The 15993-nt window shown below is 43.4% G+C and overlaps 1 protein-coding gene across 1 annotated transcript in view; it reads left to right on the top strand.

The window, feature by feature from the left end:
- NCF1 (neutrophil cytosolic factor 1) overlaps nt 1-15993 on the top strand; it is a 31802-nt gene that overhangs the window by 11996 nt on the left and 3813 nt on the right. Inside the window, exons 4-8 of the mRNA XM_063457401.1 lie at nt 4568-4733; nt 4979-5040; nt 6119-6241; nt 7672-7779; nt 15123-15240. Of these exons, the coding sequence (XP_063313471.1) occupies nt 4568-4733; nt 4979-5040; nt 6119-6241; nt 7672-7779; nt 15123-15240 (577 nt within the window). The remainder of the gene's footprint in view (nt 1-4567; nt 4734-4978; nt 5041-6118; nt 6242-7671; nt 7780-15122; nt 15241-15993) is intronic.

The raw sequence follows: 15993 nt of genomic DNA, 5'->3' as shown, positions 1-15993 counted from the left end.
ACAGAGGACGTGGTCGGACCACGCCCCGCTGTCAATCACCTTTAGATCTCTACACTCGGCGAGAGGCAGGGGAAAGTGGAGACTCAATGAGAGTCTACTAGACAACCCACATATACTTGACACAGTAGTCAAAGAAGCAACTGAATACTTCAATATCAACTCATCAGATGACATCCCGGCCCCAACCATTTGGGTTGCTCACAAGGCAGTTTTACGGGGAGTACTCATAAGGGAAGGGTCCAAACTTAAAAAGATAACTAAAGACAAACGTGACCTCCTGCGACTAGAACTGACATCCCTTGAGACACAAAACAAAACTAATCCAACAAAAGCCCTAACGAAACAAATCTCCGAAATACAAAGGGAATTACATGAACTAGACCTCTTGTCCACCGAAAGATGGATGAGATCTCTCAAACTCAACTATTACACACAAGGGAACAAAGCAGGAAAACTACTGGCCAAAAAACTCAAACACAAACAACTACAAACCAAAATCCCTTACATTGACTCCCCCACAAGAGGCAGATTATATAACCCTTTAGATATCGTAAACGAACTGGCAAATTATTATGACACACTTTACAACTTGGAAAAAGACCCAACGACACCCCAACCCACAATTGAGACTATAGAGGCCTTTCTAAACAAAACATCGCTACCGCAACTCTCCCCAATAGCCTGCAGGCAATTGGACGAACCATTCACGGAAGAAGAGGTGCTCAACACTATTAAGTCCCTGCCCAAACACAAGGCGCCTGGCCCCGACGGGCTCTCTAATTATTATTACCACAAATTAGCGCAGACATTAACACCCCACCTCACAGACCTATTCAACACCATTAAACGAACCGGCACTCTCCCGGCGGAGATGCTGGAGGCACATATAGTCACCCTGCCCAAACCAGGCAAGCCGCCCACTCTCTGTGAAAACCTTCGGCCTATCTCCTTACTGAACGCAGACATTAAACTGTATGCGAAACTATGGGCAACAAGATTGAAACAAAACCTCCCCAACCTAGTCTCTGCCGAACAAGCGGGATTTGTCCCAAGCAGACAAGCGGGTGATAATACCAGACACTTCATCAATATGATCAACTGGGCTAACAAACATAAGAAATCAGGAGCAGTTCTGGCGCTTGACGCTGAAAAAGCGTTCGACCGTCTGAACTGGCTATACATGGAAGCCACACTATCCAAAATGGGCTTCACTAGCCAATCTCTGAGAGGTATTAAGGCACTGTACCAAATGCCATCAGCCAAGATCTTCAACTCCGGCTTCCTGTCAAACACATTCCACATAAGCAATGGCACACGCCAAGGCTGCCCGCTGTCCCCGTTACTTTTCATTTTATGTCTAGAACCACTCATACAACGCATCAAACATGACCCCCAGATAACAGGCTTAGACACTCCAGCAGGGACCCAAAAACTAGCCTTATTCGCAGATGACGTGTTAGTATACGTTTCCGACCCAGAACGATCCATCCCAAATCTAATGACTCTTCTCCAAGAGTATGGAAGAGTTTCATACTATAGGAATAACCTAAAAAAGACACAAGCCCTGCCCATAAACCTCCCCCAGCGCACCGTGCAGTCCCTCATGGGCTCACACCCATTTGACTGGAGGAAGGTATCCATAAAATACTTAGGTATTAATCTGACCAAATCAGCCCAACATCTCCCTAAAGAGAATCACACCAAGGTAGCCCATAAACTACAATCGCTACTAGATGGCTGGCAAGATCTGGAAATCTCATGGTTGGGTAGGGTGAACACCATCAAAATGATGGCACTGCCCCATATCCTATATCTATTCCGCACCATTCCCATAGCACTCACCGACAAACTACTACACAAATTCCAAAGTATCTTCAATGCCTACATTTGGAAAAAAAAACCACCAAGACTAGCTAGGCGCCTAACCTGGCTTTCCCCGAATAAAGGGGGGCTGGGCATCCCAAACATCAGGATGTACTATAGAGCCGCAATTCTGGCACAAGGCCTGGAACTACTCACACGCCACCACACACCTATTTGGGCTTCCCTAGAAAACGCCTGCATTCAGCCACTCACTGTGCAAGCCGCACTGCGGGCATGTGTACTCGGGAAGACGCCCGCGTACAACCCATTACAAAGCACAACCTTTCTACTAAAAAGCTGGAAGAAATGGGCAGGCACACTCACGGGTGCGACTAATCTTCTATACTTCGCACCTATACAAACAATCTCAGAATTAGCTGAAAATATCACTATGACAACATGGACTACGAGTGGCATACACTCGATAGCCCAACTGTACACAAAAGCAGGCCTAAAACCGTTTCCAGTGCTCCAACTGGAGTTCAATCTTCCCCCCAGGGACATATTCAAGTATATCAGGATAAAACACATCCTACAAAATTTACACGCACAATACTGTGAGGAAACACAACTAACACACTTCGGCCGACACTGTATAAAACGACCCACGCAATCAAAATCATTATCCATGTGCTATACAGCTCTCAACGATAGAGACCCGCTCCACAAGCACACCTATATGCGCTTGTGGGAACGCGAGCTAGAAGTAAACATCCCGATGCCATTATGGCTACAAGCCATTCAGACAACTAGAAAAGCGTTTCACAGCCTAGCGCACTGGGAGGCCTACTGTAAAATACTTATGAGGTGGTATATGGTACCAGTCAGGCTGGCTCTCATGTACAAGACCACACCACCCAACTGCTGGAGATGTGATGCCCCCAGGGGAGATATGTTACACATTTTTTGGACATGCCCTGCAATAACCGACTTTTGGAGGCAAATAGGGAAAGCCATCAAACTGATTACACATCGCAAACTCCCATTCACACCAGAATGCTTCCTCCTCCACCTGTCTCCAGAATTGTTAACAGACAAAACTAAACATGTCCTCTTGCATATTTTAACCGCAGCTAAAACCAGCATAGCATGTCACTGGAAGAAAAGGAGCGCCCCAACACCGCTAGAGGTATGGGGTAGACTAGACAATATCGCTATGTACGAACGCATGGCATACAAAATACAGGGTCGTGCCGAATCCTACTCCACACACTGGGAAAATTGGCACACGGCACGCAAAGAAATATTGAAACAATGAAAACTCACACCACTAACATTTAACACACTTCATCACTTTCACAGCCAACGTCCCACCGGCTAGCATATGGGAATTTACGCAATCAAGGTATACCACAAAGCTCAGACAAGTAACACAAAATGTACACTGCATGGAACTAGTACAAGATACTTGTACTGTATTGTATAAACACTGGTTACTAAGTTACCCCCCTGTTTACTTTCTCTGACACCCATACCCCCACCTACACCCCGACCTATGAATATGCATATAATCTGGCGAACACACACAGTCCACAAGTCGGACACTAGTCATCACTCTATGCAATAACAGGCACATAGATTTACAGACAGAAAACAACTTGGAGAATGGTATTTAAAAGACGATGTGTAATATGTATGTATTTTGCATGTACCACCTGAATGACTCAACACCTGTCGTCCCCTTTGTATAACTCCGATCAATGCCTAATATGTACTGTACAATGAGATAATATGACCTTGCATATTCATGTACCCCTCCCCTTTCTTCATTCTGTACCCCTATAATTCTGAATTTCTTACTGCAACAAAATTTCAATAAAAACGAAACATTGAAAAAAAAAAATTGGATAATTCTGGTACCGCGTATAGTATGGTGTGTGTAGAACAGAACAAATAAATAATATGGAATCTATAAACATAGCGTTTTGTGCAAATGGGATTATATACCATATTCTGAGATCAAATTATAATAACTAATAAATTATGGAAAAAGTAATATTATTTACTACACAGTGGAGCACCCCTCATTTCCTGACACTGTGAGAAAAAGGAATATAGTTGTGGGGTGTGAATACCATAATATAAACGAGTAGAGTCCATTTATACATCATTACATCTAGTAAACTTACATAGAAACAAATTAGACTTGTGTAAATATGTGTTATTATCTGCAACAAATGCGTCAGTTTCCAGTTGATCTACACCCAAACAAATTGTAGATTAACAGTATTTTGATACTTTCGTTGCAAGTGAAAAGGATTTGTACACAAGTCTAAAACAAACATTTGTAATTGTTCCTAGCTCATTTTAGCATATCAATCTGTTACACTGATGCCTGCTTCATATGAAGGTAGGAACACCGGATAATATACAGAGCACAGGCAGAGATATTGACCTATGTGAGAATTTTAAATTTAAGGCCAGAGTAGCCAAACTAGAATAATCCTCTCTATCAGTAATGCTTTCCGTTCAGCTACTCTGGCACTCACTTTAGAAAATACACCTGCCAGTATTTAAATCTGCATGGGAAACAAGTAAAGTAGGTCACGTCTCCATTTTCTCTTATACAATTTTACAATTTAGAAATTCCCAGTGCTTTGTATGAATGGAGGGAACTAAGTACCCATAGGTTCCCATTGTATTAGAGCCCAGAATAATTTCAGATAAACTAACCAAAAATTCAACAACTTTATTGGCTTTCCAGCTCCAAAGTGGTTTGATGGCCTTAGATCCACAGAGAACAGACAGATTACACTGGCTGATTACTGCGCATCATTGCTCAATCTTCCATCTAAGATTTCCCGTTCTCCCCATGTGATAAACTTCTTTAAAGTCCGATCAGATGATGTGAACCCTGCATCCAATAAAAAGTGAGTATATAGCACTATCTTTGAACAGCTAAAGAAAAACTGCTCATTCGCTCTCTAACAGTTTGTATATTTATATGATACATATGTTAAACTTCCTCCATTGGATCTGTCTGAGGTCACTCAACTAGAGTTGCCTGACAAGCCTCTATTGCCTGACAAGCAGAAGTCGTTAAGCTTTTGTACAAAATACAAGCTTGTGTAATAATATTGTTTCCAAAAGTACCTAACGTCTGTCTGTATTTTAGTGGTCGAAAACCGGAAACATTTTTGTTGAAGACAGAATCGACAAAGCAAGCAAACGTATCAGGTAGGAAAAAGAAATTCTTAGTACTTCTCATTTATTTGCTTTCTCAGATTGGGTTTTATATTGTTACTTGACTCCCTTAACCCCTTAAGGACCAAACTTCTGGAATAAAAGGGAATCATGACATGTCACACATGTCATGTGAGCTTAACCCCTTAAGGACACATGACATGTGTGACATGTCATGATTCCCTTTTATTCCAGAAGTTTGGTCCTTAAGGGGTTAAGGGGTTAAAGGGACACTGTAGGCAGCAAAACCATTTTGTTTTAGTGCCTGGAATCTCTCTACAGGTATGGCTAAGGCAGAGATTACATATTTCCTTCTAGCCATACCAATTCATATCAGGAATGGACACTGTGATAGACTGAAAGCAGTTAGCTGACACTCTTAGCCAACCACAACTGTCCATTGCTGCTTAGGCTGCTTAGACTAATGAGGAATCATTAGGGGGATGGTTGCTGGGGACTTCTGTTTAGCATCCCCCCCAAAAAAAACAGTTATTGCTGCATGGAAGGGCGCCAGGGGACAACAGACACTATAACAACTTCCATGAGATGAAGCAGTTACAGTGGCTACAGTGTGTCTTTAATTTGAGGAAAGGATGAATCTTCCGCTGAGAAGAGATTTCTTAAAGCTGGAACATAACTGTTTATGTCTACTTGGTATATCCATGTTACATAAATGGTATGGAATTTAGTGGAACATAGAGGTACTTCAGTAACAATATATTTTTGTGATGGCTGTTTCAAAGCCATGTAAATAAATGTAATGTAAATGAATTTTATAGAAAACGTGTAATCAATTTGGAACAAGATATAAATATTGATTTAAATATTATGTATGCACATCTATGTATTTTCTAGCGCTTTCACACGTACAATGTATTAAGATGCTAGTAAATTTTGGGTATAGGAATTAGAGGCCAGTATCTTTAAGCATTAGCTATCATAATATTCTCCTGTATAGAAACCCATGACATAAGATAACTGGAGGGCCATCATTTTCTTTTTTTTTTTCTAGCCCTTTTGAATCTTATTGCATTTGCTGACTAAACAATCACTACTTATGTTCTGACCACAGATATCACCGGTCCCATTATACTTCAGTCATATCGCGTGATCGCAGACTATGTAAAGAATACAAAGAGTGAACTGGGGGTAACAGCTGGTGATGTTGTGGATGTTGTGGAGAAAAATGAGAATGGTAATATACTTTTATATCCATTACAAATACTTAATATCTGTGTATCAATGCGTTTGGGAATGGCGATCTCTGCTATATAGGACATACACTTTATATAAGTGTATGAACATCTCTCTGTTTTTCTGAAATCTGAACTTACTGATTGTACTTGAAAACTGGAATTTATTCACACCCTTGTACTCTCCAATCACCAATCAATACAGGTTGCCGCAGTGGTTATTCAGGAGTGCCCTGGCGTCTAAGTAGTCAAGCCATTTGAGAATGGTTTATCAAATTACTTGGTGTTTGCAGGGTGCTTGCTGCGGCCCTCTCTCTAGCTGGAAGCTCCTGCTCTAAGCTGAGTCTGTCGGCTCAGGAAGGCACTCATTGGTTTAGACAACTCACCTGATGCTCTCAGTCTATGAGCGGGCCAAGGAAGCCTCTTTCAAGGAAATTCTGGCTCCACTGGTTATTGTGTTTGAGTATTCCTTTCATCAGATTATTTTATTGGCAATATGAGTGAGTGCAGGTTTTGATCAAACCTTGATTATGATCTAAAGGGCTGTTGTGTCTTTGTAGGGATGATATGAGGTCTTATAACCGTATCAATTTAAAAGAACCTATAGTGTCATGAAAACGAACATGTATTCCTGACACTATAGGTTTAAAACTGGAGTTTAGCTATCCAGACAACCTAGGCTGCATTTAAAAAGGTGTAAACCAGGTTTTGGCTGTGCCTCGTTGGCTGAGATCATCACTTTTGATGATCTCAGCCAATACAATGCTTTCCCATAGAAAATCATTGGGAGACTATTGCACTGCACAGCAAACCGCCACACTGCACCAATAAACATCTCCTCATAGAGATGCATTAAATCAGTGCACCTCTATGGGTGGTATTCTGCGTCTTCATACAGTACGTGGAGATGCTGAAAGTCAGTGCTGCACACACTGATCCAGGAAGCACCTCTAGTGGCCGTCTGAGTGACTGCTACTAGAGGTGTTACTAGGCAGTAATGTAAATACTGCTCTTTCTCTGAAAAGGCAGTATTTACATGAAAAAGCCTGCAGGATCACTTTATATACACCAGAACAACTACATTATGCTATAGTTTTTCTGGTGACTAAAGTGTCCCTTTATTTAACCGCCTGCAAAGCTTAAATATGGTTATCCATACTGTGTGCACCATTGCATTATTTATGATGGTTAAATATCATTCGTTTTAATATTCAAGGACTACTAAATAGGACTTGTATGGAAAACATCTCTTAAATAATATGAATTTAAAAACGATTTAAACTGTTTGAAGAAATGTTTAAGAAATCTTTAATTACATCAGCAAATTGAGTTTTCACTTCTTAGTCATACATTTATTTACACTGCAATCATCTGTCTGACTTAAAAATATGCAGAATCAGGAATTTGTGTATTTAATGTATTCATGTCACAGGTTGGTGGTTCTGTCAACTAAAGAACAAACGAGGCTGGGTTCCTGCTGCCTATCTAGAACCTCTTGATAGTCCAGATGAATCTGAAGAGCAAGATCCTGATTATGCTGGTAATACAAACATCTTCTCTATCTTACACATTTGTTTTTCCACTACCTGGATAACCTTTATACATGTGTCTTTAAATAAATTTGTGAAGTTAACTACTCACCGACTCATCTTGTAACTGGCCTGAATGGACTGGGCAAACGCACTCTCACAATTCCTAACACGTGGGTGTAAGGTAGGGGTTTTAAAATGCCTTATACAGCTACCTGGTAAAATAATGTTTGTAGTCTTCATGCAAAGCTGCAAAGGCTAAGTAAAGAAAAAAATTAAATGAAATGGAAATAACTTTGTTAGCACAAAATAATAATCATGAAGTACATGATTTACAAGTAAATCACAGTGAAGATTGGGGACCAATACATCATTAAGCTAACAGTGACTAATTTACTTATCTTTTACTTCTAAATGTTCCTGAAAAATTGTTATGTACTAGGTGCAAAGAGGAAGTTTGTAACAGAATGGTGTTTGGTAGGTGTAGACACTCCTTAAAGGGACATGCATCACTTTTAGACAACTGCCTTGTTCAAAAGATTTATTTGGAATTAGACAGTTGACTCAGGCAGAAAAAGCAGGTAAATAGGATTTTTCTTTTTCATATATACCTGCTTCTTCTTGCCTGGGCTTTCCACACTTCCTCCTAGGAGGACACTGATGTTGTCAATCAGTGCCCAATCCCTAGGAATTGTGAAAAGCCAAATTGCACATGCGCATCTCAGTCGTGCATGCACAATTCAAACATCTCAAGACATCATTGATGATGTCATAGGATGTGTGCCGATAGTGAACGAGGGTTATCCACAAAAAACAAGTGCTTGGCATTTGAATGAGACATTTATCTCATTCTGTTAGCAGAAAAGGCAAGTATATATATTTTTTTGCTTTCCTCCATATCTACCTGCTTTTTCTTCCCTGCCTTTTGCACGCTTTTCTTAGGGGGGCACTGATCCAGCCAGTAAGTGTCCTATCCTTAAGTATTTTTGGAAAATCACATTGCACATCAGTGATGTTGCATTATTCTTAGACGAGCATCTACCTTTTTTACACAGAGCTGTTCATTCTACACAGGGTGTCTTCCTCGACAATGAGCGAAAATTTCTTCAGATTGTCTCCCGTAGATAATGAGTGTTTCTTTTTAAATAATAGATACTCTGCCTCTACTAGTGAGTCCCTCTGTAGACTGTGGCTCAGTATATAAAGAGGAATTCACAGTACAGAGCATTGAATGTCACTAAGTATATAGAATATAAGAATATAGAGAGATTCACAATGCAGAGTATTCTCTGCACATTGAGTTCCTCTGTACTAACAGTACACTATATATATATATATATATTTATATATATATATATATATATATATATATATATATATATTCTCTCTCAGAAAACAATAAAGGTATGGTGGGGAAAAATGAGATTCAAAACCCCTTCCACCTGAAGTCTGTGGATAGTTAATACAATGTTAAACAAAAATCTGCATACCAGTCAAGCCATAAGACATGCTTTTTCCACAGGAACAAATTTGCAGTGATGTTACTACCACAAAGGATTCTGGGTGGGTATATGCAAATTAGTTCAACAAAGAATACAATTTTTGCCTCATTCCATTTTAAACATGGATTCCTTTGAGTCTGTGTGTGCTGTATATATTTCAAAGCTGTTGTATACAGCATTTTCAGAAAGTCAGTCGATCATAACTGTTTCCCTGACTCTCAGCATCCTTTGCTCGTTTGTGTGCAAATGTCACAAGCGTGCACATAGTTTTTCATGCATGCCTAGTGCTAGTTCATGTGAAACTGAGATGGGTGGATTAGTGGTTTGGAGAGCAGCAGGTAAGAGGCAAGGGGAGGGAGGCTGAAGAAGCACCCCTAGCTAAGAGATGTAAGAAACAAAGGAAACTACAAACATTAATAATAGGTTTTTAAATGTTTATTATATACCTTACACACTTTTCCTTCTTTATTTTAGTTTGTATATTTGTGTAAAAGTGTTTGCTTGCTGGTTTAAAACAAATATTGTCGCATGATGCATGTCCCTTTAAACTATAAATTACATCCCACACATGGCACACCCCTCTCGGCGTTAAATTTCTACTCGATAATGGTGTTTGTGATATTGAAAATCTTAAGCTCATATGTTAATTATCCTCCCCCCCCCCCCAAAAAAAATATTTTTTTTGTTAATCTTTTTACCTACTTTTTGATGCAATAGTTTCTAAAGACACTCCGATTGAGGGCAATTTTATGTATTCATCTAGAGATATTAAATTAACACTCCAAACACTTAAATCACTTCAAAAAGTGTGTCCCCTTTTACATTTTAAATAGAAATCCACACTTTCACAATTCTATCCGGCTTCAATTCACCAGTAGGGAGGTTTTTCTTCCAGCTAGTTTAGCTCCCTGGAGCAAAGTGTAAATGGCAGGTGCCCAGAGTACTAGATGTTGACATGCGGAGTATTATTAATTGAATTGAATAAAAAGACTTCAGTGGTAAATCCTCATTTTGTTCTGTCATGGATTAAAATGAATTTGATTTTAACTAACTGGTCCAAATGAGTTTGTGTACAAGTCTACTAGATCTGCAGCTCAATTTTCATCACCTCCAAAGAAAATATGCAAAAAGACATGTATGTCATTGGGGCACATCTATTAATACAAAAATAAGGCAAGCACATTATTTGATGTGCTTGGGCTATGTTCAGGACTGAAATAGTGCTCCCTGCATGGTCTGCCCACAGTGGGCTGGCCTGCTTGATTGCCAGGTTGACCTGTCACTTCTACAGGTCACTTCTACAGGTGGAACCACCTCTTTCTAGGCAGGGCCAGCAGGGCCGCCACCAGAAATTTCCGGGCCCCTAACAGAACAAATGGTCTGGGCCCCCCCCCAATTCACAAAAAGTGCAAATAAATAATAAATATAAATATCAAAACAAACAAATAACGCAGGAAACAATGAGCAAATATATACAACAATGTGCAAATAGTGCAGTGCAAACAAATGTTACACAAATTGACTTGCTCTATGTGTTTTAATACAACTTACCAATGTAGTAATCTTCAGATGTCCTAGGAAGTTACAAGCACGTACGTGGTCATGTAACAGGCAGAAATACTCACCTTTCAGGAAAATTGCAGGTGTCCATCAGTCGCAAGGTCTGAGCAACAAGAAACAAACACACACACTGATGCACAGAGAAACACACAAACAAACATACATTCACAATGTGCATTTGGCTCTGTGTATTTCTAAATGTGTCTGAGAGTGTGTGTCAGACAGCAAGTATCCTTGTAAGTGAATGTGTGTCTCTGTGAGCATGTGTGTGTCTGGGACCATGTGAGCAAGTGGAAGCTCGTATGTATGGGGGGCTGATTGTGATCTTTGTGCATTGTGTTTATGGAGAAGCTATATTTCATGACTGTGTATGATTACTGTCTTCAGGGTGTAACTGTGAAGGGGGAATATAGGGTTAACTTGGCAGAGTAAGTGTGACAGGCAGGAGCGTATTAGCCGCGAGGCAAACAAGGCATTTGCCTTGGGCGGCATTTTCCAGGGGGCGCCTGAGTTTTGTCCTGCCTAGGGCAGCACAAAACCAGGATACACCACTGGTGACAGGGCGAGGGGCGTGAAAGAGACAGGGGTGGGGGTGAGTGTGACAGAATGAGAGAAGTAGAGTGTGACAGAATTGGGGTGAATGTGGGGCTTAACCCCTTAAGGACACATGACATGTGTGACATGTCATGATTCCCTTTTATTCCAGAAGTTTGGTCCTTAAGGGGTTAAAGTGACAGGGTGAGTGTGGCAGGGAAAGATTTGGGGATGAGTGTGACATAGTTGGAGGAGGGAGTGTAACAGGATGAGGGGTGTTAATAGAAACAGAGAATGTGACGGCAGATAAGAACCATTCGGCCCACCTAGTCTGCCCAATTTTCTAAATACTTTCATTAGTCCCTGGCCTTATCTTATAGTTAGGATAGCCTTATGCATATCCCACGCATGCTTAACCCCTTAAGGACCAAACATCTGGAATAAAAGGGAATCATGACATGTCACACATGTCATGTGTCCTTAAAGGACCACTATAGTGCCAGGAAAACATACTTGTTTTCCTGGCACTATAGTGCCCTGAGGGTGCCCCCACCCTCAGGGTCCCCCTCCCACCGGGCTCTGGGGAGAGGAAAGGGGTTAAAACTTACCTTTCTCCAGCGCCGGGCGGGGAGCTCTTCTCCTCCGATCCTCCTCCTCTCCTCCCATTCGGCTGAATGCGCACGCGGGGCAAGAGCTGCCACTAGAGGCTTTGAGGGCTGGATTAACCCATTTATAAACATAGCAGTTTCTCCGATCCTCCTCCGTTCCGCCCCGTCGGCTGAATGCGCACGCGCGGCAAGAGCATTCAGCCAGTCGCATAGGAAAGCATTATCAATGCTTTCCTATGGACGCTTGCGTGCTCTCACTGTGATTTTCACAGTGAGAATCACGCAAGCGCCTCTAGCGGCTGTCAATGAGACAGCCACTAGAGGCTCTGGAGGCTGGCTTAACCCTCAGTCTAAACATAGCAGTTTCTCTGAAACTGCTATGTTTATAAAAAAATGGGTTAACCCTAGCTGGACCTAGCACCAAGACCACTTCATTAAGCTGAAGTGGTCTGGGTGCCTAGAGTGGTCCTTTAAGGGGTTAAAGGGACACTCCAGTGCCAGGAAAACACTGCAGGTCCCCTCTCCCTCCCACCCCCCATCCCAAGTTGCTGAGGGGGTTAAAACCCCTTCAGTGACTTACCTGTATCCAGCGTCGATGTCCCTCGGCGCTGGGTCAGGATCCACTCACGCTCCTCCCCCACCGACATCAGACGGGGAGACCTATAGAGCATGCGCAGCCGTCGGCGGGGGAGACGCACACAAACAAACGCGCATTAGACCTCCCCATAGGAAAAAATTGAAAAATGCTTTCAATGCTTTCCTATGGGGATTTCAGCGACGCTGGAGGTCCTCACATAGCGTGAGGACGTCTTGTGCCGTTATAGCACACTTTTCATGTGCTATAAACACAGAAGTGTCCTCTAGTGGCTGTCTAGTCTAGAAGACCGCCATTAGAGGAGTTAACTCTGCAAGGTAAATATTGTAGTTTATGAAACTGCAATAATTACACTTGCAGGGTTAAGGGTAGTGGGAGTTGGCACCCAGACCACTCCAATGGGCAGAAGTGGTCTGGGTGCCTGGAGTGTCCCTTTAAGGAGGATTAATATTCAGGTTCAGTGTGACATGGTTGAAGTGTGAATCAGTGAGTGTGACAGCATTTGGTGCTAGTGTGGCATGGTTGGAGGATGGAGTGTGACAGGATTGAGGGATTATTATGACATGGTGAGTGTGGCAGAGCGAAAGGTGTTGAGTGTGACAGGATTGGATGTATTAATGTGAGTGTGGCAACGTTGTTGGAGGGGAGTGTGATACAGGATTAGCAGGGATAGATGTGAGTGTGGCATGGTAAAGGGGATGACTTTGTGTGGGGGTGAGGGTGACAGTGAGTGAGTGGAGGTGTGGGTAGCAGTGATTGCGGGAGGGGAGGGTAGCAGTGAGTGGGGGAGGTGAGGGTGGCAGACTGGCATTGAGTGGGGGAGGGGATGGTGGCAGTGAGTGGAGGGAGATGAGGGTGGCAGTGAGTGGGGAGGGTGGCAGTGATGGGGGGAAGGGAGGATGGCAGTGATGGGGGGAAGGGATGGTGGCAGTGATGGGGGAAGGGAGGGTGGCAGTGAGTGGGGGAGGTGAGGGTGGCAGACTGGCATTGAGTGGGGGAGCGGAGGGTGGCAGTGATGGGGGGAGGGGAGGGTGGCCGTGATGGGGGGAGGGGAGGGTGGCAGTGATGGGGGGAGGGTGGCAGTGATGGGGGGAAGGGAGGATGGCAGTGAGTGGGGGAGGTGAGGGTGGCAGTGAGGGGAGGGTGGCAGTGAGACAATAAATTAACTTACCTCAAGAGTGAAGTGACTCCCTGTCCCTGGTGATCTTCTTTCCTGCAGCAGCAGGAGGGTGGCAGTGAGTGGGGGAGGTGAGAGTAGCAGTGAGTGGGGGAGGTGAGGGTGGCAGTGAATGGGGGAGGTGAGGGTGGCAGACTGGCATTGAGTGGGGGAGGGTGGCAGTGAGTGGAGGGAGGTGAGGGTGGCAGTGAGTGGGGTGGCAGTGATGGGGGAAGGGAGGATGGCAGTGATGGGGGAAGGGAGGATGGCAGTGAGTGGGGGAAGGGAGGATGGTAGTGAGTGGGGGAAGGGAGGGTGGCAGTGAGTGGGGATGGGAGGGTGGCAGTGAGTGGGGAGGGTGGCAGTGATGGGGGGAAGGGAGGATGGCAGTGATGGGGGGAGGTGAGGGTGGCAGTGAGTGGGGGGGTGAGGGTGTCAGACTGGCATTGAGTGGGGGAGGGGAGGGTGGCAGTGAGTGGGGAGGGTGGCAGTGATGGGGGAGGTGAGGGTGGCAGTGAGAGTGAGACAATAAAATAACTTACCTCTGTCCCTGGTGATCTTCTTTCCTGCAGCAGCAGCACCCTCCTGGTCCCATGCTCTCCTTCCTGTCTGCAGCTCCGCCTCCACGGGTTCAGAGCTGCAGTCAGACCATGTGGAGATTGTCTCGCGAGCTCTGATTGGCTGAGCTCGCTGACAATCAATCATGGTCTGCAGCTCTGCACCCGTGGAGGCGGAGCTGCAGACAGGAGTCACAGGGATCCGGATTTGTGCACTGTCTGCAGTCACAGTGCACGGTGACAGGCAGCTCTCTCCCGGCGGCACACAGGGGGGCCCAGCATCCAGCGGCACAGAGGCTAAGCTGCTGGGCCCCCCTACTGTCAGGACTCGAGCCCGCCCGACAAATGAGTCCTCTTCTCAGTCCCGGCCCGCACCAGCAATCCGGCCGCGGGCCGGGCCCCCCAGGACCGCCGGGCCCGTGACAATTGTCACGGTTGTCATGCCCTGATGGCGGCCCTGAGGGCCAGTGACGTGAATTGCATCACTAGTCTTCCCTTTTTTGTGCCTTTCACTAAATCCCTACTTCGTAGGACGCCAGAGTTGAGATGTATGCTATATGAGTTTAGAATCCGTTAAATCAGCTATATTATACTGAATTTTATAACTGTGTTCATAGTTCACAGATATAGTTTAGAGATTAGCAAATAACCCTGTAAGTCACATAGCATAACTGCTATTTGCCCAAAGGCCAAATCGGGATAGAAGGAGATGCCTGGGGCAGGCATCACTAGAATGATATCGGCTATTAAACCAAGAATGGATATTTATTTGGGTTTCTTGTGTTTGTTATGTTGTTGGAAAAACTGTTTTCTTTATAGTCCTCTTTCTCCCTACAATAAAGGTGAAAAACACATTATCACAAAAGATTATTCAAGCACTCTGGATGATGAACTGGATGTGAAAGAGGGTGAAACAGTTGACGTTATTCATAAGCTCCTGGATGGATGGTGGGTTGTCAGGTATGAGCAAAGTGAAATACAAGGACTTCCAGGGAGAGTTCTAGATATATTTGTTTTTCAGGACGGAGTAAATTAAACTTAGAGCAAATGGGAATAGAATCAAAGGATTGGGATTGGTGCTCACAAAAAGACAGACGTTCAAGCAATTCAAAGCATACCAGACTCACATCCTATTGACACATCCCCTGCACTTCTCCCACCTGGCTCATTAAAAGAAATGGACATCGATTTACCACCCTGTTTTCGGCCCTAGGTTTCCCTATGTAGATTTTTTTTTTGAATAGTTTTAAAAATCATTGATGGAAATAACACTAAAACTATTGATGAAAACTAGTAACTGCTTTACAATATTGCCCCTGAATCTCTAACAGAGCAGGCTTAACCTTAGGTGGTCACCTCAGATCTAGTGGTTAGACAGGGAGCCCGGAATACTTCATTTGTCCCCTTATACCTCCCTATATAAAAAATTAAGGGGGAGGGATAGTAACCTGCCTATGGCCTATGGAATCCTAATCTTTCTCTGATAAATGACTAAAATCTATTATAACAGTTAGACCTTTTCCTTAGGCTATATTATGTTATCTGAGTAGCAGATATGATTGAAATACAGTGTCACCTTGACCTGCGGGTACCAACTTGTATTCATCACCTGACATGAATTAGAGACAGCACATTACTGTTACAGTATATACAATATTACCGGTGATGGTGACACTTAGTGGTTTAACAGCTCATCATCAGCTGTTAAAATGT

The sequence above is a fragment of the Pelobates fuscus genome, chromosome 1 (assembly GCF_036172605.1).
Source record: "Pelobates fuscus isolate aPelFus1 chromosome 1, aPelFus1.pri, whole genome shotgun sequence".
Lineage (NCBI taxonomy): Eukaryota > Metazoa > Chordata > Amphibia > Anura > Pelobatidae > Pelobates > Pelobates fuscus.
The sequence above is the reverse complement of the archived record's forward strand: the minus strand, read 5'-3'. Positions and strand labels throughout refer to the sequence as shown.